Source organism: Cnephaeus nilssonii (assembly GCF_951640355.1).
Source record: "Cnephaeus nilssonii genome assembly, chromosome: 6".
NCBI lineage: Eukaryota > Metazoa > Chordata > Mammalia > Chiroptera > Vespertilionidae > Cnephaeus > Cnephaeus nilssonii.
The window spans coordinates 58,510,243-58,535,688 of NC_137077.1; the positions used below are offsets into that span (position 1 = coordinate 58,510,243).

At 37.6% G+C, this 25,446-nt stretch overlaps 1 protein-coding gene across 3 annotated transcripts in view; it reads left to right on the plus strand.

Annotated features, from left to right (window-relative positions):
- The window catches only part of MON2 (MON2 homolog, regulator of endosome-to-Golgi trafficking), a 124,960-nt gene that overhangs the window by 19,186 nt on the left and 80,328 nt on the right, over positions 1-25,446 (plus strand). For 2 of the 3 annotated variants that reach the window (XM_079774207.1, XM_079774208.1), the window contains exons 3-8: positions 8,352-8,479; positions 10,011-10,142; positions 13,861-13,990; positions 16,117-16,214; positions 16,980-17,105; positions 20,326-20,520. In XM_079774207.1, coding sequence (XP_079630333.1) covers positions 8,352-8,479; positions 10,011-10,142; positions 13,861-13,990; positions 16,117-16,214; positions 16,980-17,105; positions 20,326-20,520 — 809 coding nt within the window. Of the gene's footprint in view, positions 1-4,849; positions 4,931-8,351; positions 8,480-10,010; positions 10,143-13,860; positions 13,991-16,116; positions 16,215-16,979; positions 17,106-20,325; positions 20,521-25,446 lie in introns of all 3 variants that reach the window. The other variant, XM_079774209.1, reaches the window with a different exon arrangement.

Sequence of the window (25,446 nt, forward strand, 5' to 3'; positions counted from 1 at the left end):
AGGTGAGTCTTGAAGCCTGAAAAAGAGATACCCAGGCAAATAAGTTATAGAAGAGGAAAGTAAAGGAGATTACTTATATACATGAGGTATAAAACATCTTGGTCTATTTAGATACACTATTCAGGTATTATCATTGTGTGATATCCTGAGCAGCTTGATGGAAAGAGTTTGAATCAGGGAAGTGACACATTAATATCAACACTAATAAAAGAGAAACATGCAAATTGACTGTACCTCCGCTATGCCCAAAAGCCACGCCCACCAGCCAATCAGGAGTATGCAAATTAACCCAACCAAGATGGCTGCGAGCAGGAGGCTTGGGTTTCCCCAGCAATGGAGGAAGCCAAGCTTCCCGCAGCACTAGCCTGCCCTAACCTCCTCTCAAGGCTACAAAGTTTCAATTATAGAAGATGAATAAATCCCAGATACCAGGGCCTCCACTTGGGTCGCCAATGGGCGTGGCCGGCCTGCAAACCACCACAGGCCCCTCGCCCAGGCCGCCCCACACCCCAAGGGAACCCCACCCTGATCTGGGACACCCTTCAGGACAAACCAGCCGGCCCCAACCCGTGCACCAGGCCTCTATCCTCCTATCTAAATATAAAAGAGTAATGTGCAAATTGACTGTCACTCCAACACACAAGATGGCTGCCCCACGTGGTCAAAGATGGCTGCCCCCATGTGGACATAAGATGGCCGCCACAAGAAGGCCAGCAGGGAAGGGCAGTTGGGAGGGACCAGGCCTGAAAGGGAGGGAAGTTGGGGGCAATCAAGCCTGCAGAGGAGGGCAGTTAGGGGTGCCCATGCTGGCAGAGGAGGGAAGTTGGGGGCGACCGGGCCTCCAGGGAAGGGCAGTTGTGGGGGGGACCCAGGCCTGCAGGGGAGGGCAGTTAGGGGTGACCAGGCCTGCAGGCGAGGGCAGTTAGGGGCAATCAGGCTGGCAGGGGAGCAGTTAGGCATCAATCAGGCTGGCAGGGGAGTGGTTAGGGGGTGATCAGGCTGGCAGGCAGAAGCAGTTAGGGGCAATCAGGAAGGCAGGCAGGTGAGCAGTTGGGAGCCAGTAGTCCTGGATTGTGAGAGGGATGTCCGACTGCCCGGGTAGGATTGGGCCTAAACGAGCAGTTGGACATCCCTTGAGGGGTCCCAGATTGGAGAGGGTGCAGGCTGGGCGGAGGGACACACACCCCTGTGCACGAATTTCGTGCACTGGGCCTCTAGTCTTATATAATAAAAGGCTAATATGTAAATCAACTGAAGAGGAGACCGACTGGTTGCTATGACGTGCACTGACTACCAGGGGCAGATGCTCAATGCAGGAGCTGCACCCTGGTGGTCAGTGTGCTCCCACGGGGGCCGCCGCTCAGCCAGAAGCTGGGCTCATGGCTGGCGAGCACAGAGGTGGTGGTGGGAACCTCTCCCACCTCCGCAACAGCGCTAGACCCCTCAGCAGACATCTCCCAAGGTGTCCCGGACTGCGAGAGGGCACAGGCCGGTTTGAGGGCCCCTGCCCAGTTCACGAATGTCGTGCACCAGGCCTCTAGTTTTTATATAAATTACTGACAACAATTCAGAAGATATGTTTCAATGTACCATCAGTAAGGCAGAGTTCTGTTGGTAGGCTATTCCTATAATCTAGGCTAGAAGACACAGGGGCCTCTAACTAATGCCATGCTCACAATTTGACTTAATGGGCCAGAGTTTCTTTACAATATAGTATGTTCTTATTTATTATATTTCCTTGGGTGTTTTTTTTTTTACTTTGAAAAATTTTTATTTTTATCCTGCTTTTTATTATATCATAAATACTTTTCTTTGATGCCAACTTTTATCATTTTTTTAAGTTGTTCTATAATTTAGTAAGTAATTATAGCTTATTTAACCATTCCTCTATGGTAGGCATATTTTAGTGTTTAGAATTTTTTAAAGATTAATTTCTAGAAATGAAATTAATAAACTAAAGGGTATGAACATGTTCTTGGAATTTGTCACCACACTGCTTTCTACAAAGATAAAACTTGATGCATTTACCAATACATGTGAGTATTTTTAAAACATCCTTGCCAGATTATTATTATTATTATTATTTTTACTAAATCTTTATTGTTCAGATTATTACAGTTGTTCCTCTTTTTTCCCCCCCATAGCTCCCTTCCTCCCAGTTCCCACCCCACCCTCTGTCCTTCCCACCCCCTCCCACTGTCCTCATCCATAGGTGTACGATTTTTGTCCACTCTCTTCCCGCACCCCTCTACCCCTTTCCCCCCGAGAATTGTCAGTCCACTCCCTTTGTATGCCCCTGGTTCTATTATATGCACCAGTTTACTCTGTTCCTCAGATTTTTAATTCACTTGATTTTTAGATTCACTTGTTGATAGATATGTGTTGTTCATAATTTTTATCTTTACCTTTTTCTTCCTCTTCCTCTTCTCAAAGAATACCTTTCAGCATTTCATATAATACTGTTTTGGCGGCGATGATCTCCTTTAGCTTTTTCTTGTCTGTGAAGCTCTTTATCTGACCTTCAATTTTGAATGATAGCTTTGCTAGGTAGAGTAATCTTGGTTGTAGGTTCTTGCTATTCATCACTTTGAATATTTCTTGCCACTCCTGTCTGACCTGCATAGTTTCTGTTGAGAAGTCAGCTGACAGTCGTATGGGTACTCCCTTATAGGTAACTAACTGTTTTTCTCTTGCTGCTTTTAATATTCTCTCTTTGTCTTTTGCTCTTGGCATTTTAATTATGATGTGTCTTGGTGTGGTCCTCTTTGGATTCCTTTTTTTTGGGGGTTCTGTGCGCTTCCTGGACTTGTAAGTCTATTTCTTTCACCAGGTGGGGGAAGTTTTCTGTCATTATTTCTTCAAATAGGTTTTCAGTATCTTGCTCTCTCTCTTCTTCTGGCACCCCCATAATTCTGATGTTGGTACGCTTGAAGTTGTCCCAGAGGCTCCTTATACTATCTTCAAATTTTTGGATTCTTTTTTCTTTTTGCTTTTCCAGTTGGTTGTTTTTTGCTTCTTTGTATTTCAAATCTTTGACTTGCTTCTTGTGATCCTCTAGTCTGCTGTTGGATCTCTGTATATTATTTTTTATTTCAGTCACTGTATGCTTAATTTCTAGTTGGTCCTTTTTCATATCCTCGAGGGTCTCGCTAAATTTATCGGCCTTTTCTAGAAAATTCTTGAAAAACCTTTTAACCGTGGTTTTGAACTCTATATCCTGTAGTTTGCTTTCCTCCATTTCTTTCATTTGTGACCTGTTTCTTTGTCTCCGCATTTTGGCTGCTTCCCTGAGTTGATAGAGTGGCTTTGTGTGCTAGGTGTCCTATAGGGCCCAGTGGCTCAGCCTCCGCAGTTACCTGAGGTGGACACTCTTGGTGCACCCCTTTGTGGGCTGTGTGCACAGTCTTGTTGTAGTTAAGCCTTGATTGTTGTTGGTATCACTGGGAGGAATTGACCTCCAGGCCAATTGGCTGTGAGGATCAGCTATGTCTACGCTGGGAGAACTTCTGTGCTAGAGACACCCTTGTGAGACAAGACTTGCAAAAGCCTCTTCACTCAGCTTGGATGGGGCAGAGTCTCAGGGTGGAGCAAACAGCAATGGCTTCGTGGGGCGAGATCTCAGGGTGGAGCAAACAGCAATGGCTTCCCGTCAGCTCTGCCCTAAGAGGCCCCTGGGTCTCAGTGTCCCGCGGTAATCGCTCTAAGCACCTATGAGAGAAAGCCGCCCTCGAGTTTCGCCTGCTGCCAGACAGTCCAGTTTCTCCCTGAATGAGTCTGGGTCCCCAGATTTTGGTCTGGAACTGGAGTTCAGAGCAGTCAGGAGCTTTTGTCTCCCTCCCGCTTGAGAAAGCCAGCCGCGTACTCAGTTCCCAGCCCCCTCCGCACGCACGCCTTCGTACCTCTGCCTTCCACAGCTCCTGTGAGTCTCAGTGTGCTCTTCTCTTTCCTTCTAGTTGTAGAATTTCCACTCAGTCAGCCTTCCTGTGGTTCTGGATGATGTCCGTTTTGTCTTTTAGTTGTAGTGTTGAAATTGTTGTGCGAGGCAGCAGTTTATGTCTTTACCTATGCTGCCATCTTGGTTTCTCTCCAGATTATTATTTTTAAAAAATCTTTTTGCTAATTCAACAGGCAGATGACTTCTCATTTTAATTGACATTTCTCTTTAATATTACACATTTCTCTTTGAATATATTCTATTTTATTTTACATTTATTTTAAGTTTTTGTATCATCAAATTTTTGAGGTATTTATATAGTAAAAATATTAAATTCCCATCATGTGTATATTTTCTGCAAGTCATTTACCTTTTAATTTTTTAATTAGATCCTTTTTATTTTTACATAATCTAATTTTCTCATTTGTTGCTCTCTGCTTAGGAAGCCCTTCTCCTATCACATAGTTTCTATTTTTTTTCTAGTTTTTCTACAGTTTGATTTTTTTTTCTTAATAATATATGGGATGACATGAGGACCTAAATTTTACTTTCTTTTGCAAAATTACTAATTGTACCTACATCATTTGTTGAATAATCCTTCCTTTTTCAGTAATGTAATTTTAATATGAGACTCTCCATGCTTTTTTTGTCTTTCAGTTCTTGAATTATTTAAAACATTTTCAGACCTTTTGAACCATTAAAAATTTTTTTAAATGTTAGGAATATCAGTCTTTTCCCTAAGTAGATTTTAAGGGTTTTGAGGATAGCAATTGTTTCCACATCACATTTTATTTCTTTCATAAGAATTATAATTTGTTATTTAATGACCATTAAAATTCATTATAATAAAACTTTTATTAGTCCCTATTAGTGTTATTCATAGTGGGGTATCCTAGTTTAATTCTTTTTTTCCAGGATAAAAACTGCAATTATGCAGTGAAACTCCTCAGAGCAAGGAAACCCCTAGGATATGGGGACCTGCTGGACCTCTTTCAGGTGTGTGAAAGTGCATCATTTGATCTCATAGTTATAAAATTTGGACATAAAATATGTTTATTAAACATACAGTGTTATTCAGTCAAAGGAGTTATGCCTATTAAGGGACTTAGGTAGAAAATAATCTTTTTTAGCCCCCAAAAGCTATCTTTAAATTTTAATGGAAATTGAAATATAGAATTTTGATTAAAAAGAGTTGATCTTTTCCTTTTTTCCTGGGCTGATAAAAAAATGGTTAAATTGAGTTAGATGTTCTTTATATTGCAGGACAGTGTTTTTTTCCATGTGATTTTTCAGAGTTTATACCCATAAAACTTTTATATGAAACTACGCTTAAATAGTATGTCATTAAAATTATTGTATACAAAAGGAGAGTAGCTATTCTCTCATATAGAAGAGTAAGATTAATTTCTGCTTCTTAGGTCAGCTATCACTTTTAAAAGATAAAAAACCAGTAGCTTTTTCTTCCCCTGATCATTATCTTACTGCATTGCGATCTGGATATGAGGAATATGTTTTTGTTTTTGTTTTCATATTATGCTTCAAGAGACAGAATAGATCAGTAGATTTATTTATTTTTTTTGTTGATCATCTGTTCTGTATAATATAGAAACTTCCCTTTTGACCATTATATTGTCATATAAAGTGGGAGGAAACAAAAAGTGGGAAGGAGACAAGAGATATTTGATTACTTTGAGTTATATTAAAAGTGAATTTTTAAAAATTATTTTTATTACTATATTAAGTTTATCTCAGCTTGATAGACTTTGATAACTGTGACTGACATGGATTCACCATTTCATTATAATTCACCTTATTTTATTCATTCGAAGATGCAGTTTTTCACAGTTTAATATTCCCTAAATTGGCATGCATCATACAATTGATGGCATCTAAGAATCACTGTAGGCCAGTCGGTGGTATAGTTGTTTATTTTCAGTGCATATGTGAACGTATTTATAGTTGTTCTTATTAGCACATCTGTTATGTGCATTGTTATCACATTAAGTTTAATTGCCGTGTAAAATGTCACCTTAGTATTGTACACAAACTTTCTGTTAATGTCTTATGGTAAGTAAGCACCAGCATCAAAACATGCGTGTTATTAAGATCTGACAATAGTGAAGTACTTTGTCAATAAATGAGGCATCTCCAATGCTCTTGATGGCCTAGATGCTAGAGGATGAAATTGTAAGGAAAAATGTAAGTGATTAGTTAGCACTGTTTCATAGTTTAATTAGCACTGATTTACTTTCTTGAGAGATTATGAATATGTCTTAAAACCATTGTCATTAGCCATTCTATGAAAATACATTGTTTTTTCTTCTCTGAAGACAGGATCCCTTCCCTACATTTATCTGAAGACTTAAGTTAGACAACTCTGAAGTACAGATCATTGATTCTTCTTAGATACTTTTAACTCTTTTCCTTCCATTTGTATCAAGTCCTGTTTACTTTAAATAGGGGCAACATAACGTGGAAAACATAGTGGAACCAGGAGTTAGAAGACATTTTCCAATTCTGGCTGTACCACATAATTGTTGCTTGGGCCAAGTCATGCCATAAAAGGTCTATTTGGTTATTTTGATACCAAATGAGAAACACGTGCTAACATTCTAAAAATTATAAATGTGGCGTGTTACTATTGAAACTTATTTGCCTGAACAATATTTAATAATTAGAAATGTTCAGCTGAGTGAGGGGTAGCCTCTTATATGGCAGGATATTTACTGCATCAGAGCTTTATTGTCATCTTTTAAGAATTCATATATGTTTTGAGACATTGTTATGGAAAATTTATGTCTCTGGATTTGAATCAAAACCTTTATGCACAAGAAAGCAAGGAAATAAGGCAAGGGAACCCGTTTGAAAACTGTTCTTCTCAAGTCATTTTTGCCATCTCTTAGCTGTTCTAACTCACCAATTTATTCTGGCATACTGAGGGGTTTTACAGAGCATGGTGTAAGAAATTGTAGTCTTTACTTACCATACCATAAAGGGAGTTTTGGGTGCATACAGGTAGGGATTTAAATAAAATTCATGTTAACATTGGTTTTATTCTTATAATAGTTATTCTGGGTGACTTTCTAATAAATTCTTTGGCAAAACTTGTTAAAATTCAGATTGTTATGTCTTTATTATATGTTTTAACCTCAAAAATAATTGATGTGTATAGTACCTTTGAAAGCATATACAAAAACATATGTTTAATGTGTTCTTGATTCATAATTCCATGTTATTTATTAAAATTCCCTGAGGATGACATACCTGTCATATCTTTGTGTAGCCATTCAATGTGTATTGATTTAATTTCATTTTATAAATTATATATAATTCAGTGTGCACATTTTCTAACCTTTTACATTTTTGTTGCCACTTTAAAACTTCTGAAGGAATTAGGTTGGTAGAAAGAGTTCAATTAAGATTTGGAATTATAGCATGTGCATCCAATTTAAAGTAATGTCTCATTAATAAGAGTAGTAATGTTATTATTTTTAATGAGCTTATTTCTTGAAGAAAAATTAGGCTATGTAAATGCAAGGCATCTATAATAATAAAAGCATAATATGCTAATTAGACTGGAAGGTTGCCGGATATTCTTCCGGACAAAGCTGCGGTGGCAGGGGCCAAGGCAGAGGTGGTTAGGGGTGATCAGGCAGGCAGGTGAGCATTTAGGGGCGATCAGGCAGGCAGGCGAGTGGTTAGGGACATCAGGCAGGCAGGCAGAGTGGTTAGGGTCAGTCAGGCAGGCAGGCAAGCAGTTAGGGGCAATCAGGCAGGCAGGCAGGCAGAGTGGTTGGGGTGATCAGGCAGGCAGGCAAGTGGTTAGGGAGGATCAGGCAGGCAGGCAGAGTGGGTAGGGGTGATCAGGTGGGCAGGCGAGTGGTTAGGAGCCAGTGGTCCCGGGTTGCGAGAGGGTGCAGGCCGGGCCATGGGAGCCACCCCCACTCCCGTGCACAAATTTCGTGCACCGGGCCTCTAATATAATATAATTATAGAGAGTTTCTGAACATTCAGAAGTATGGTGGAATGATGCATATACTATTTTAAATTACTTTTTCTGCTCTATAATATGAATTTTTATTCATGTTTTCCCTTCTGCACTGTTGAAGGTATGGTATGCTTCTCTGAGGCAGGATAGACATTCTGAGAAGTTGACCTTAAAGAGTATAGTACCATAAGAGGGACCAGTGATAGAGTGTCAGGAGAAAGGCATGGCAAAGCTATAGTTAAGGGGTGTAGTTTAGATATGAATTTATAACATCTATTTGAAGTGTTTTAACTTTTATACTTGATTTTTATTTTGGTGTTAATTTTACATAAAGTTTTTCAAACATTATTACTGGTTGTAATTATATAAAATGTATTGCTATTTATGAATTAGATTTAATAATTTATTTTATATGTGTTCTAAATAAAGCATTAAAAGAGAACAGCTCAGAGGTTGTTCAACCTTTTCTAATGGGTTGTGGAACCAAGGAACCGAAGATCACTCAGCTATGTTTGGCCGCCATCCAGAGACTCATGTCACATGAAGTTGTATCTGAGGTAATGTGAAGATTTTATCTGAACTATGCACCTAAGAATCAAAGCAGTTTTCACAGGGGAGAATGAAACATACCTGATATTCAATGTAAAACAGTTTTATGACTACCAATGTGCTTGACGAACATAGCTTAATTTAAAAAGATTAGCAAATTATTTTATTATTAATTACTTATAAATAATAAAGATGGAAGTGCATTTTTTTCAAGTCATTTATAAGTATAAGTAGTCCCAGAGAACCACGCATATTTTCATATCACTGAAGAGATATATAATAAAAGGCTAATATGCAAATTGTCCCCTTGGGAGTTCGACCATCTGGGAGTTTGACCACTCACTATGACGTGTGGTGAACACCAGGGGGTGGTGTGGAACGTGGGAAGGTTCCGGCTGGCAGCCAGCAGCTGGCAGCTGGGGGAAGAAAGGCCCTGATAAGCCCTGATTGCTGGCCAGGCTTAGGGACCCTACCCGTGAAAGAATTTCATGCACTGGGTCTCTAGTAAGTCATAAAAAATTTTTTAAGGTAGGAAGGAAAATCATGACTGTTTCCTAAATTATCTGAAGTGAAATTGGTTGTTCATTAATTAAATGTTTGTATCTAATTTTATGATAGTAAAACAAGGAACAACATTTCATCATTATGAATCTATATCCTCATATAAATATAATGCTGTTAACCTTAACTTTGTACTATTTAAAGTATTTTAATAGAAGTGGTAAATTCTTTTGCCTTTAGTATAGCATTCAAAATAGTGTCAGAACAAAAAAAATAATTGAGATTATAAAGACGTTGTTAATTGAAGTTGAATTTTATTTTTTTCTATAACATATTATAGATAACACTAGAGGCCTGGTGCACAGATTCATGCACCAGTGGGGTCCCTTGGCGTGGCCTGCGCCCTCTTGCAATCCAGGACCCCTCGGGGGATGTCGGATTGCTGGTTTCAGCTCGATCCCCGCAGGCCAGGCCGAGGGACCCCATTGGTGCAAGAATCCATGCACCAGGCCTCTAGCATGCATATAAGATATTTGTTTAATCTCTTTCCACCCTCCCCACTTCCCTCTGAGAGTCATCAGTCTGTTCCATGTTTCCATGCCTGTGTGTTGAGTGTCTGCCCCCTGGTGGTCAGTGAACGTCATAGCTACTTGTCGAACGGTTGCTTAGGCTTTTATATATATAGATAAGAAACAGCAGACACATAGGGAATTTGCATATGTCCATATTCATCAATGTCCAAATGAAATACTGTTGTAGACATAAGCTTTGATTTTGACTACATATTTCAGAACTGAATGTTGTTATTTGCAAATATTGAAATGGTGTATTTTCAAGAAGTTCATTTTTTAGAAGAAATTTAATTGGTTGTAAGTTTCAAATTAGTTGAGAGACGTGTATATATATCTAAAACATAGGTTTTGTTATTGCCATCAAGAAATTCTCTCCAAGTCAGGTAATATTTGTATACCTTTTTTATTTAGGAACTTAAGCACTTATATTTTATTTGTTGACAATAATTAAAATATTACTTTACAGACTGCAGCTGGAAATATAATTAACATGCTTTGGCAGCTAATGGAAAACAGTCTTGAAGAACTTAAGCTACTTCAAACAGTCCTTGTTCTTTTAACAACCAATACAGTAGTTCATGACGAGGCACTCTCTAAGGTAGGAGACCTGTTTTGACAAAGTTCATAAGTGCTTTACACGGTATTTGAATAAACGGTTGGAAAGAGAAAAGCCTGATTTGAACCAAAGGTAACTTCCCTGTATCTATTGTGATAATGGACATTGTGGGTTGCAAACCATTGGTGCCTTATTTTCCTCAGACTAAAATTGAAATCAGTTTAGGGTGATGAAGCAAAGCCCTTTGGGTATAGCTGACAGGGTTAGTTATGAATAGGAAAAGGAAGAAGAAAAGTAGCAGAGGAATACAAATAGAGGAAGAGGAAAGTAAGAGAAAAAAATGTATTTTGAGGTATCAGTGTTCTCCACAACTGCCTTGAGTATTCCTCTGATAGCTCTCTCTTACCCCCTTTTAAAAATAATTTCACCTGTATATGATATGTAAGTCAGATAGTTTAAACCTGTCCATTAAATAGCTGAAAAAGCGGCCTTTTGGCATTCATACTAGATAAGGTTGCATGTACGGTAAGTATTTCTCATTTCTTTCTTCTCCCACCCTCTTTGGAATATATAATAGTTACTCTGTTATTTATTTCACTCTCCAAAAAGTTTTCTTTTAATTATGAAATATTTCATAAGAACAGAGAGTAATTTAAATAACATTCATTAATTAATGGCTTATTATTTAAGGCAGTGGTCAGCAAACCGCGGCTCGCGAGTCACATGCTGCCCTTTGGCCCCTTGAGTGTTCTAACGCCACTTCTTCAAAATAGACTTGCGCATGGGCCACGAAGTTTCAATCGCACTGTACATGCGCGCCCGCACGTGGTATTTTGTGGAAGAGCTACACTCAAGGGGCCAAAGAGCCGCATGTGGCTCGCGAGCCGCCGTTTGCCGACCACTGGTTTAAGGAATTTGTTGGACTTTTACTAATAGTTCTATTATAATTAGCATGCCTTTAACGATGGACGGCTTATAAAGTAGAAAAGTATACTGTCTCTAGAGAGTATCTTTTCTAGTTACTTTCGATGTTCTTAGGTTATAATGAAATTTTACTTAATTGCAAATAGCTTATTCTTTTAATCTCATACCTGCTTTATAAAATATTTTATGTATTTTTATAAAGGGATGGGAAAAAGTAGGTTTATAGTTGTGAGAATGCAAAACACAGAGTTTATTCTTGTATTATCATTTATTATTGTTATTGTCCACATGAACAACAGTAAACCTACTTTTGCCCCATCCTGTATATACTTTTGTTGTATGTAATTCTTCTTGGTTTCTAGCTATCAAATTATTGTGTGTGTGTATGTATGTATATACATAATTTTTAAATTTTTATAAAAAATTATTTGACCTACCAAAGCAATAAGAACTGATTATAGTTTTATAAATAAATATTAGATTAATTTTAATGCGGTTAATTTGGAAATGTTATATTTTGTGATAAAAATGAAGTAAAAAGAAATTCTATACATTTGATGTAAAGAGTAATAGTGGTATAAAGGCTTAATTATTTTCTTAAAAACATTTAATATAATTAATATGATAATGTATAGAATTTAAACAATCATGTCTTCAAAAATGTTTCTTTTTTTACTTGTCTGTTTAAATATGTTTTTATTGATTTTAGAGAGAGAGAATGGAGGGGGGGAAGAGAGAGGAGAGAGAAAGAGAGAGAGAGAGAGAGAGAGAGAGAGAGAAACATTGATGAGAGAGAGAAACATTGGTTGCCTTCTGCACGCACCCCTAACTGGGACTGAACCCACAAACCTGGGCATATGCCCTAACCAGGAATTGAACTGGCAACCTTTCTGTGCATGGGATGATGCTCAACAAACTGAGTCACACCAACCAGGGCCAAAAATGTGTCTTTTAAAACTGAAACTTCTAAAAGAACACATAGGAGAAAATCTACCATGTGTAGACAGACACTTCCTAGGTAGGGCAAAAAATCCATAAATCATAAAAAGAGCCAGAGAATGGGGAAAATATTAAAAAATATCTGATAAGAGTTTTATCTAGAGTTTACAAAAAATTCTTATAACTCATTTGAAAGACAAATGGACAGATGATTTCAGCAGAAACTTCACAGTATAAGATATTCAAATGGCTATTGAGTACATGGAAATTGGCTCAGCCTCAACAGGTATCAGGGAAAGCAAACTAAAACCATAAGGAGATATCATTACACTTCCATTAGAATAGCTAAAATTTAAAAAGACTGACCATATCAAGTGTTGAGGATGTGGAATAGTTCTGAACTCATATATACTGCTGAAGGGAATATGAAATTATAAAGCCACTTTGGAAAACTAGCAGTTTCTTAAAAGGTTAACCTATACTTACCATATGATGCAGCCATTTCACTTCTAGGTATTTATTTAACCAAGGTAAATATAAACATGTGTCCTCATAGAGACTTGTATATGAATTTTCATAGCAGCTTTATTCACGTAGCCAAAAACTGAAAACATCTCGAGTGTCCATCAGCAGGTGAATGGATAAATATGAATGGATAAACCCAGCCAGGCTAGTGTGGCTCGGTGGCTGAGCATCAACCTATGAACCAGGAGGTCGCTGGTTCAATTCCAGGTCTGGGTTGTGGGCTCAAGCCCCATTAGGGTCGTGCAGGAGACAGCCAATCAATGTTTCTCTCTCTCTCTCTATCCCTCTCCCTTTCTCTATCTCTAAAAAATCAGTAGAAACATACTAAAAGAAGAAGAAGAAAAAAAAGAATGGATAAATCCATGCCATGGAATACTACTCAAGAATAAAAAAGTAAAGCACTAGCCCATGTGGCTCAGTTGGTAGGAATGTCGTCTTGTACACTGGAGGGTTGCAGGGCACATACCACATACCTTAGTTACAGGTTCGATCCCCAGTAGTGGAGTTTGCAGGAGGCAACTGATTGATCTCTTCTCTCTATCCTCCTCCCCTTCCCCTTTCTCCCTCTCCCTCTCCCTTTCTCTCTTCTCTCACTAAAAATCAGTGAAAAATGTCCTAGAGTGAGGATAAAAAAAGAATAAAAAAAGTATGAACTATTGATACAAAGAACAACATGGATGAATATCACAGGTATTACAAGTGAAAGAAACCAGAGACAAATAAGTATATTTGTAAAAAATGCCAGCTGATCAATAATTAAAAAAGCAGATGGGTGGTTGCCTAGGAAAAATGGACTGTAAAAGAGCACAAGGAAACTTTTAGGGTGATGGAAAGTATCTCAGTTGTGACAGTAGTTTCATGAGTGAATAAAGATTCAGAACTCATCAAATAAAAGTTTTAGAAGGGATACAGTTTATTACATATAAATTACAATGTAATAAAGTTGATTTAAAATAGGACTGCTTTTAAAAATTTTTATCTTTTTATATGATTAACAAGTTTATTTAGTATTTCTACAGATAATTTAATGATATAACAAACTTTGAGTACTTGTTATTTGTAAAGTAAGTCATTCTGGGGTAATAAAGCACAGCACCTTATTATGTACATGTTAAAAGAACCAAATTGTAAAAGGTGTATTTCACATAACCTTAGCTAAGCTTATGTGACTATATATTTACTAAGAGGTTGAATTTTTTCAAAATATAAGGATTTCTGTAGTTTTATTATATGAAAGGGTAGAGCTTGTAGTATCTGTGATTGAGACAGCCAAACATAAATTATTTAATTTTGGGTTACATCAGATAAAATATAGTAGTCACGTTCTTCAGTCTTAATTCACACTAAATGAAAACTGTTTGTTTGTTTTTAGGCAATTGTTCTTTGTTTTCGACTACATTTTACAAAAGATAATATTACCAATAATACAGCTGCTGCTACAGTGCGACAAGTTGTTACTGTTGTTTTTGAGAGGATGGTTGCTGAAGATGAAAGACACAGAGGTAAAGTGACAAAAGTTGTTTACTTTTGACAGTGGATGATTCTTATATCCATGATTTCTCATTTATTGATTTTCAGCCTTTTTCCTGTAAATGTAGGCTACCTAAAAACAAGAATACTTTAAAAAATATGTTTATCTTAGCAATATTATTATATTGATAATAGCAATTCAAAAAATAAATCTCCCATACTTTCATCATCCTAGAAGTCGACTCTTTATTTTCATTTATATTTCTAATTATACTTTGTTGTTATTCTATAATTTAATGAACTAGTCTCCTTATTCTATAAGTTAATGAACACTTAACATTGTGTTCTAAATTTTGGTATTGTTTTGAGTGTCTTTCTACATAAATTTTTTCCATTTGAATTATTTCTTTAGTGTAAATTCCCCAGAGTGGGCTTTCCTCATGTGAATTTTTGCCCTTGCCTATTAATATGTGTTAATAAGGAATATTTATATAATGTAAAGATTAATCTTTCTCTATTTTTATCATATATTGTAATTTTTGACTTTTTTTTGTAATTTAAAAAGTTTCCTAAAAATTTAGAAACATGTCCTTTTAGAGTGCTGGCAGATAATCTGTTTGTTTATAGTTTTATAATTTGTTAACTTTTAACTATAGAAATTATGTTTTTTCCCCATTTATTATCCTTATTAGATGTAAAACTTTTTTTTTCATGGTTAGCTGAAAAGATTATAAGGTGCTACCATCTGAGCAATCTTTCTGCTTTATATAGTCAGGGAGCAAAAGATTAAACTACTTTTTCCTTTATATAGTTTTTTTCTTAAACTTTTGATATCATGTAGTATTTCATTTTATTTGATGTTCTTTTGTTAATACTGGTAAAAATTATTGGAGTACTACCTACTCCAATAATTATTTTACTTAACCTGAAATTAACCATTGGTCAGATTTTTCACAATTAGTTTTAGGCATTCTGAATCTGTTGTTTTATTAGAATACTTCCACTGACTTTAGTATATTGATTTTTTCTGCATTTTTCCTATGGGAAATGCAGTTGAAATTCTAGCAGTTTGAAATATTAGGAAATTAGGGGGGGGGGCAATGGTAAGATATGTACACATATAATACCTTAATAAAAAAATTGGGGAAAAAAAAATAAAAATAAAAAAAAATAAAAATCTGTTACCTGGGGGGGGAAAAAAAAAAGAAATATTAGGAAATTAAACTTAGAGGATAAAACAGGGCAGTTCTCCAATTTGAATGTTTAATATATTCATAACCTCAATGTAATTCCGAGGTTGGGAATTTTAGCTGTGCATCACTAAAGACTGCTCTCTCATTTAATACTTTCTAATAAGGTAGGACATACTTAGGACCTCTTTCTTTTCAAGTAGTCATTAAGTTAACATTTATTCAAAACAGTCAATTTACAGTGAATAATGTTTTTTAAAAAATATATTTTATTGATTTTTTTACAGAGAGGAAGGGAGAGGGAGAGAGAGTTAGAAACATCAATCAGCTGCCTCCTGCACACCCCCTCCTGGGGATGTGCCGGCATACAAGGTACATGCCCTTGACTGGAATTGAACCTGGGACCCTTGAGTCCACAGGCCGACGCTCTATCCACTGAGCCAAACCGGTCAGGGCAATAATGTTTTATTAGTACTCGAAGTGCTGAGTTGGGAAGCACCAATCTAGCTGACTCTCAGCAAGTTGATACTGTGCCTATAACTGACATAGTAATTGTGGCAGATCAAGCAGTTACTTCTCTTAAAGATGGTAAGATGATAAAGGAATTAACTATGGTGGTGAACTTTTATATGTTTATTTAATATTTAAAGGCACATTTAAAGATCATGTGAATTTCAGATTCATGAAATAAAAGGGCTAGATAATGGGAGACTTGGAAAATCAAATGTGTGGGTAAAGATACTAAACTTGTTAAAATGAATATAAGTCAGTGAACAGTGGTATTTATGACATTTTGTATAACAATAGATTACCAATTTTTTTTTTGAGGCATATTCTCAACTTATAATTAAAGTTTATAATTCTATAAACAAGCATTTATTTTAAGCATGCCTTTTAAATAGTATGTAGTATTTGATTTATATAAAGGTCATTATGAACTCCTAAAACTTATTTTATTTTGATTGCAGATATTATAGAACAACCAGCACTGGTTCAAGCCAATAGTAACAGAAGATCTGTCAGTACTCTCAAGCCTTGTGCTAAAGATGCATATATGCTTTTCCAGGTATTTCAGTTAATAAAAATAATTTTTATTATCATATATAGTTTTGAATTTTATATTTTGGAATTTTATGTCATTTATATTTTTAAAGTGTCAATTTTTAAGATTGTCAAATTTTATAGTGTCAAAGTAGTATTTAAAAAAAGTTCTAAAACATTAAAGAGCTAATTAATATGGTAAAATGTTATGTTTTAAGGAAATAAAATGAGTTAAATGCACAACTATAAAAGAGGTAACTTAAGGATGACTAGTCATATAAAATAATTTCTTTAACAGGAAAATTTAAATAATAATTGGTCTACTTAATATAATTTGTAAAAAAATACCTGATTTTTACATTATTTGTTGTGAATAAATCTTTTAAGTAAAATGTAATTTATTTGTACTGAAAATTTTACTTTGTGATCAAAGGGTTATTTTAGGTGGATTTTAGTTAAAAGAACGTTCGATTAATAATTTATCGGTGTACTCTGTATAGTGTTGATAGCTATGATTCATTAATCTGTGTACTCTATATAGTTGATAGTTGTATCACTCATTTATCTGTGTATTCTATTGTCAATAGTTATATGATTCTTTAAAAGTTTACCTGTATAATCAAGTATACAATTTGTCAAAATTTGAATTACCAATGTTTAGTTTCAAAGGAGTGAAAACAACTGTATAAGAAGAAATTCTTAAAAATTTTATGAACACTGAGTTTTGAAAAAAAAAATCTTTTATTCCAGCATATGAATGTTTTATTTATTGTTTGACTTATTTTTCTAGGATCTTTGTCAGTTGGTTAATGCTGATGCCCCTTACTGGCTAGTAGGCATGACAGAAATGACTCGAACATTTGGCCTTGAATTACTTGAGTCAGTCCTGAATGATTTTCCACAAGTCTTTTTACAAGTAAGCCATTTGTAAAACAAAATTAATCTTAAATTTTTTACAGATATTTTTCAAGAAAGCAACATGTATTTTTCCCCACATTAAAAGATGCGAAGAATTATAGCCTTAGACTTTAGGCTTATAATAACTTAATGTTATCTTACATTGTTGAAGTGCCCTAGCATCTTGAAATTTTAACATTAGAAGGAATCCCAGGATACTGTCTATTCAGGCATTTCTCAGTCAATGAATATATGAGGGAAGGTGGTATGTAAGCTATATTTATAATATTTAAAATAGAAAGAAATTATTGATTTTTATTTGTTTATATGTAGCTATATGCTTTTAGATAATTTTAAAAAAATCCACACACAAGGATATGTTTTTATTGATTTCAGAAAGAGAGGAAGGGAGAAAGAGAGAGAAAGAAAGAAAGAAAGAGAGAGAGAAAAGAAAGAAAGAAAGAAAGAAAGAAAGAAAGAAAGAAAGAAAGAAAGAAAGAAAAGAAAAGAAAAGAAAAGAAAAGAAAAGAAAGAAAGGAAGGAAAAGAAAGAGAACATTGTTATGAGAGAGAAACATCGATTGGTTGCCTCCTATATGTGCCCCTACTGGGAATTGAACCTGTAACCTTTTGATGTAAGGGATGATGCTCTGACTGAGCAACCTGGCCAGGGCTACTTTTAGATAATTTAAATAGAAAAAAAAAGTAGTTGCCCTGGCTGGTGTGGCTAGTTGATTGAACATCGTCCTATATACCAAAAGGTTGCTGATTTTGATTCCTGGTCATGGTACAGACCCAGGTTGCAAGTTTATCCCTGGTCAGTGTGTGTGCGGGAGGCAACTGATTGATGTTTCTCGCCCTCTCCCTTCCTCTCTTTCTCTAAAGTCAGTAAAAACATATTTTTTAAACAGAATAAGGTAGTCAATGCTTAATTTGTTGTGCAGTAAAATATTTTAATACAGAAAGATAATAGGGGAAACAGTAGGAAAGAATTCAAACTTTTAATTTTACTTGTTAAAAACTAACGTCCAAAATTGATTCAGTGATTTACATAGGGTTCTTTAGTTAATAGCAGATCTTGAACGGAAATTTAGATCTTTTAATTACTTATCTGCCTTGTTTTCCTACCATGCTGCCTGCCTAAGTCATCTATTTTATCCTTGCTCTTACCTACAAAATGTGTGAATCAGTGCCACAATAGTAGATGATTCTTTAGGCTTGGAGTTGAAACTGAAATTTTTATTACATGGTTCACAATTTTTAGTATATATTAGTCAAGTGTTCAATGCTTTGGGGAATAATGAAAAATATTTACGGATGATTCCCTTTTTTGTGTTATTATAGCATAAATAATGTTTAGATATAACTTGTATAATAGTTTTATATAACTATTTATATAATGTTTAGATATAACTTGTATAATAGTTTTATATAAAATAATAGTCACAACAGCTACCATTTTTTGACTGCTTACATGCTATAACTGCCAAATTCCTTACATATTACATTCACTGTAATTTTCACAAATGCCTGAGAAGTATCAATTATTCCTATTTTTCACAGGAGGAAACTTAAACTTTCAGAGGGTTAGTAATTTGTCTAAGATTTAATGGTTTTATAAGTGACAGAGTTAGGATTTGAATCCATGTTGATCCAGATTCCAAATTAGTTTTTCTTCTTAGCCTCTCTTTTCAGTCACACTTCACATCCAAACCATAACCTTCAAAATGTGTACAGGATCTAGTCACTTCATATGACTTATCACAATCATTCTAATGCAAGCCACCATCACCTCTTACCTAAATTATTGCATTAGCTTTCTAATTGGTATCTTTGCATCCATACTTATCTCATCCTATATAATCCTATATAGTAAAAGGCTAACATGCAAATTGACTGAATGGCAGAACAACCAGTTGCTATGACGCGCACTGACCACCAGGGGGCAGAAGCTCAACTCAGGAGCTGCCTCCTGGTGGTCAGTATGCTCCCACAGGGGGCGCGCTGCTCAGCCAGAAGTCCTGAGCCGGGCTCACATCTGGTGAGTGCAGCGGTGGTGGCAAGAGTCTCTCCCGCCTCTGCGCCAGCGCTAAGGATATCTGACTGCCGGCTTAGGCCCGCTCCTTTTACATTCCCCGAGGGCTCCCGGACTGCGAGAGGGTGCAGGCCCGGCTGAGGGACCCCCCCCTCCGAGTGCACGAATTTCGTGCACTGGGCCTCTAGTTCTATTATAGTTGCTTATTACACCACATCCAAAATGGTCTTTTAAAACAGGTCACATTTTTTTCAGTCTTTTGTAAAAGTGCTCCTGTAGATGTCCTTTTTGCCCAGAATAACAGAGGAAGTCCTAATTATGGTCTATGGAACTTTTCATGATCTAGTCCCCAGTATTCCTTTACCTTATCTCTTTTCACTCTTCCCTTTACCATTACTTTTTAGCCAGGCTGTGATTCTTGCTCTTCCTTAAATGACCCAAGTGGACTCCTGCTTCAGGCCTCTGTACTTACTGTTTTCTGGGTCTGGAATGCTTTTCTCCCAAATGGCTTGTTCTCTTACTCTTTTGAGGTCTTTGCTCAATGGTCAACTTTTCAGACCTTCCCTAACACTTTATATAAAATGGCAACTTTTCATGCTAATACTCTTAACTTATTACCTCCTGACATATGTATTTGCGTATTAGCTTATTTTCTTTATTTTCTTATAGGAGAGTAAGCTCTATGAGGCAGGGACTTAGTTCACTGTTGTATCTGCAATAGTGCCTGGCATATGGCAGGTGTTTGATAAATGTGTGAATGAATGAATGAATTGGTACATGAATTTAATTATAAGTTTCTGTACTTTGGATTGTGTTTTCTGATTTTGTAGGAAAATATTTGAAAAAATGTTTCTAATTTCAGATTTATTGTCTATACAAATGACTTATTCTACTTTATTCTTCCTGCTATAATGCAGAGGGGGAAAAAAGAATTATTCTTTGTAATATATTAATCATTAAATGTTTGTTTTAATTTAGAGTCTTTTAAAAAAACTTACTGACATATTATCATTTTGATCTCACACTGTCAGAGAGCAGTGCTAATTTCAGAATTATTTGTAAACAATAAAATAATAAACTACATAAACTTACAATAAAGCTAATTTATTCAGAGATTATTAAGAAGTTTATTTACTAGTGAGACTGTTTTAGCATTAAGTACAAACTAAGTTAATTGCTTTTCTTTTTTTTTTTTTTTCAAATAGCACCAGGAATTTAGTTTCCTCCTAAAAGAAAGAGTATGTCCTCTTGTGATAAAGCTCTTTTCTCCAAATATAAAGTTCAGACAAGGTTCCAATACTTCATCTTCTCCAGCACCAGTTGAAAAACCATATTTTCCTATCTGCATGCGTTTGCTGAGAGTTGTATCTGTTTTGATTAAGCAATTTTACAGTCTTTTGGTAAGTACTAATTTTCATATATATATTTTTTTGTGTTATTATAGGCAGTGCTCTTTTTATTTTATTTATTTTTTAAGTATATTTTTATTGATTTCAGAGAGGAAGAGAGAGGGAGAGATAGAAGCATCAATGATGAGAGAGAATCATTGATCGGCTGCCTTCTGCATGCCCTACGCTGGGGATTGAGCCCACAACCCAGGCATGTGCCCTGAACCGGAATTGAACTGTGATTCCTGCTTCATAGGTTGATGCTCAACCACTGAGCCATGCTGGCCGGGCGGCAGTGCTCTTTTTAGAAGATGATCTGTTATAGTGTATTTAGCTTTTTCACTTCAGCTAAGCAGACTTTTTTTTTATGAGTACCTATAAATATCCTCCTAGATACTATAAGGTTCATTCTGTTCTTTCTTTTTTTTTCTTCTTTTTTTAAATTTCTTTATTGATTAAGGTATTACATATTTGTCGTCATCCCCCCATTTCCCATTCTATTCTTTCTTGAATCTTTCCATGTTTATATAGTATTTTTAATGAATGTTAAGGAGAGTCATGGCGTATTATCTGAAGGCAACATAGGATTTGTGGCTTTGGAATTTAGTTTCTTAGCTAATTATGTATAACTTGATTCAAATTAAAATTATAGTCTCTTCAATTCTGTTTTCATTTTTTACTATTTCATATATATATATATATATAAACAAATTAAGAAGTTAAAAATTTGGTGAACTCTTATGATTAGAAATCAATTTCAACTTCCAGTTCAATATTGTATCTATTTTGCATAAATTTATGGGTGATAGTTCTGATCATAATTTTATCCATGTAGTGGCTTACTCTTAAACATTCAAATGATATTTGTCAGAGAAAATGGTGTATTATATTTCTTGTAAATTTTATGTTAAGTCAAATTCAGCATTGTATAATTTTTTAGCATTTATAACCTTAGTTTTAATTAACAAAAATGATTGGTTTATCACCTACTATGAACAGTCAATGTACCAAATGTTAGTAACAACATTACAAGCTAATGGATAGTATAGATAGTTTTTATATTAAACTAGAGGCCCGGTGCATGAAAATTCATGCACTGGAGTCGGGGGGTCCCTCAGCCGGGCCTGCCCCCTCTCACAGTCTGGGAGCCCTCAGGGGCGGGAGGCGATCAGGGGAAGGTGATGCCCCATCACACCTCTGCTCCTGCCACTGCTGGCAGCGCAAGCCTCTGCTGGCCCTGGTTACCTGAGGCTCGGGTGGCCCTGGGCGGCTGGGCAGCCACCATCCGAGGCTTGCCTGGGGGGCTGGGAGGCTGAGAGAACTGGGGGACACCAGAGGCAGGCGTGCGGAGCGGCAGGTGGGCCCGGCCTTGCTGCGCACCTGCCGCCCTAGCGGGGCTGAGGGGACTGGGCACCACCATCTTGTGGCTGTGGGTGCCGCCATCTTTGAGGGTGTGGCAGTCAGCATATTCCCTCCTTATTGGCTGTGGGCACCACCATCTTTGGGGGTGGGGCAGTCAATTAGCATATTCCCTCCTTATTGGCTGTGGGTGCCACCATCTTTGTGACGGCGTGAGGGTCAGTTAGCATATTCCCTCTTAATTAGATAGGATTCTAAGGAGAGATTTTTAAATAAAGATTTTTTCTGTATTTATGATATATTCATTATAGATGTTCTTTTCATATTCCAAATCCATTTATGCAAAATGAATTCAGAAATAATTTTTATAAGCATTTATAGTTAATATTTCTGGCCACAGAGGATATATCTGTAATGCACACTGGTGTATGTAATGCATTGTTTAGAAGTATCTATTGAAAATCAAATCATTTAAGAATGTGATGCTATTTAGGGACGCTATAAGTTATCAGAGTTTGGGTCCAAGGTTTTAAGAGTCTTTTGGTATACTCATAATTGTTGGGTTGGTCATTTTTTGTTCTACCAAAATTAATAATATATAAATGAACTTTGGGTACCTAAGTTTATGAACTTAATTATTCCATAACCCCCTTTTCTCTTTAAGAATTAACTTTTTAACCCTTTGCACTCGCTTTTTTCTCGATTCCTTTATTCTACTCGAGATTTAATTTTTTAAATACCCCAGATTTTACAAAGCGCGGCAGTAGGATAAAAAACTGGAGTTTCTTTTCATACAAGCTTATTTATTTAATGTAAGAAAAGCCCAAATAAAGGAGGAGGGATGGAGGGAGGAAAGGGATGGGCTACCGATGCTAACCGTGTCGAGTCACACTCGACATCCGAGTGCAAAAGGTTAAAAATTACAATCAGTATTTCCTGCAACATATAAGGTATTTGATGTAATCTCCAATAATAATATTGAATTGTAAAGCCAAAACTTTGTTTATTATATACAATTAAAATGGAGGGGAACAAGAAACCCAAAACACTAATTAGAAAGAATATATGCATATTGTTCATTGCAGTGTTATTTACACTAGTCAAAATATGGAAGCAACCCAGGTGCCCATGAATAGACAATTGGATAAAAAAGTGGTGGTACATATATACAGTGGAATATTACTCGGCCATAAAAAAGAAAAAAAGCTTAGCATTTGTGACAGCATGGATGGACCTAAGTGAATAATACATATGATTTTACTTATACGTGCAATCTAAAGAGTAAAATAAATGAACAAACAAAATAGAAACAGGCTCATAGACATAGGGAACAGACTGATGGTTGCCGGAGGGGAGGAGGTATTGGAAGGCTGGATGAAAAAGGTGAAGAGACTAAGAACTACACATTGGCCCTAGCCAAGTAGCTCAGTTGGTTAGACTGTTGTCACGATACAGCAATATTATGGGTTCGATTATCAGTCAGGGCACATGCAAGAATCAACCAATGAATGCATATATAATTGGAACAACAAATTGATGTTTCTCCCTCTCTCTTTCTTTTTCCATTTCTCTTTCTCTCTAAAATCAATAAATTTTTTAAAATTAAAAAAAAACAACAACTACAAATTGGTAGTCACAAATTACTGACAGGGATGTAAACGTACAGCATAGGGAGTATCCTATCTGATAAAAGAGTAATATGCAAATTGACCATACATCCGTTACACCACCAGCCAATCAGGAGCAAGTATGCAAATTAACCCAACCAAGATGGCGGTGGCCACGGAGCGAGCAGGAGGCGTGGGTTTCCCCAGCAATGGAGGAAGCCAAGCTTCCCGCACACCCTGGCCGGCCCTGGACTCCATTCAAGGCTACAAAGTTTCAATTATAGAAGATAAATAAATCCCAACAAAAATGGCAGCAGCCACAGAGCTGGAGATAGCAGGAGGCTAGGGTTGCCCCCAGCTATGGAGGAAGCCAAGCTTCCTGGCTGGCCCAGACCTCCGCTCAAGGCTACAAAGTTTCAATTATAGAAGATAAATAAATCCCAGATACCAGGCCTCCACTTGGGTCGCCAGTGGCCGTGGCCGGCCTTCAAACCACCTGGCCTCTCGCCCAGGCCACCCCACGCCCCAAGGGAATCCCCACCCTGATCCGGGATACCCTTCAGGACAAACCAGCCAGCCCCCACCCGTGCACCAGACCTCTATCCTATCTAATAAAAGAGTAATACGCAAATTGACTGTGACTCCAACACACAAGATGGCTTCCCCCATGTGGACACAAGATGGCCACCACAAGATGGCCAGCAGGGGAGGGCAGTTTGGAGGGACCAGGCCTGCAAGGGAGGGCAGTTGGGGGTGATCAAGCTTGCAGGGGAGGGCAGTTAGGGGTGCCCAGGCTGGCAGAGGAGGGAAGTTGGGGGTGACCAGGCCTTCAGGGAAGGGCAGTTGGGGGGGACCCAGGCTTGCAGGGGAGAGCAGTTGGGGGGGATCAGGCCTGCAGGGGAGGGCAGTTAGGGGTAATCAGGCTGGTAGGGGAGCAGTTAGACATCAACCAGGCTGGCAGAGGAGTGGTTAGGGGTGATCAGGCTGGCAGGCAGGTGAGCAGTTGGGAGCCAGTAGTCCTGGATTGTGAGAGGGATGTCCAGCTGCCCATTTAGGGATCCATGTAGTGGCTATTTCTTGTAAATAGTATTTCTTGTAATACTGGGATCGGGCCTAAACGGGCAGTCGGACATCCCTCGAGGGGTCCCAGATTGGAGAGGGTGCAGGCTTGGAACTGAGCGAGATGGGCCGGACACACCCTGGAGCCCTCCCGCGGTTCCTCCTTGGCCCAATCATGCACCGGTGGGGTCCCTCAGCCTGGCCTGCACCCTCTGGCAATCCAGGACCCCTCGAGGGATGTTGGAGAGCCGGTTTCAGCCCAATCCCGCAGGCCACTACCCTTGGGAGGGCTCCAGACACAGGGCTCTTGGCTGGGGAAAACTGCTGCTGCAGCTCGAGCCTCCCAATTGGGACTGATTGGGCGCGAGCCCGCGGCAGGCACAGTGGGGCTGGGACGAGTGGGAGTGGCAGGGAGGAGCTGCAGGCAGTGTTGGTCTGTGGGTTTTGACCTGATCCCTGCAGGCCACCCAGAGGGACCCCGCCCATGCACGAATTCGTGCACCAGGCCTCTAGTATAGTAATAACTCTGTACAGTGACACGTGGGTACTTAAAATGTCAGGGGACCGCTTTGTAAAGTATATGATTATCTAACTACTATGCTATATACTTGAAACTAATCTTATATAATAAAGAGATAATATGCTAATTAGACGGGACAGCAAAATGACCTTCCAGAACAACCTGCTGAAACGACCAGTGGGCGGGGGTGGGCCTAGTGACCTGTGCCACCAGGCCAGCCATGGCAGGCCTAGTGCCCCCCCTTCCACAGAGGCAGCAAGAGAGGCAGTGGTGCGGGCTGATCCCGGTCCTGGCACTGTGCCCTCTGCAGAGGTTGCCGCAAGGGAGCGGGCCTAAGCCGCACTTGGACATCACCCGAGGGCTCCTGGGCTGCCAGAGGAATGACTGACTGTC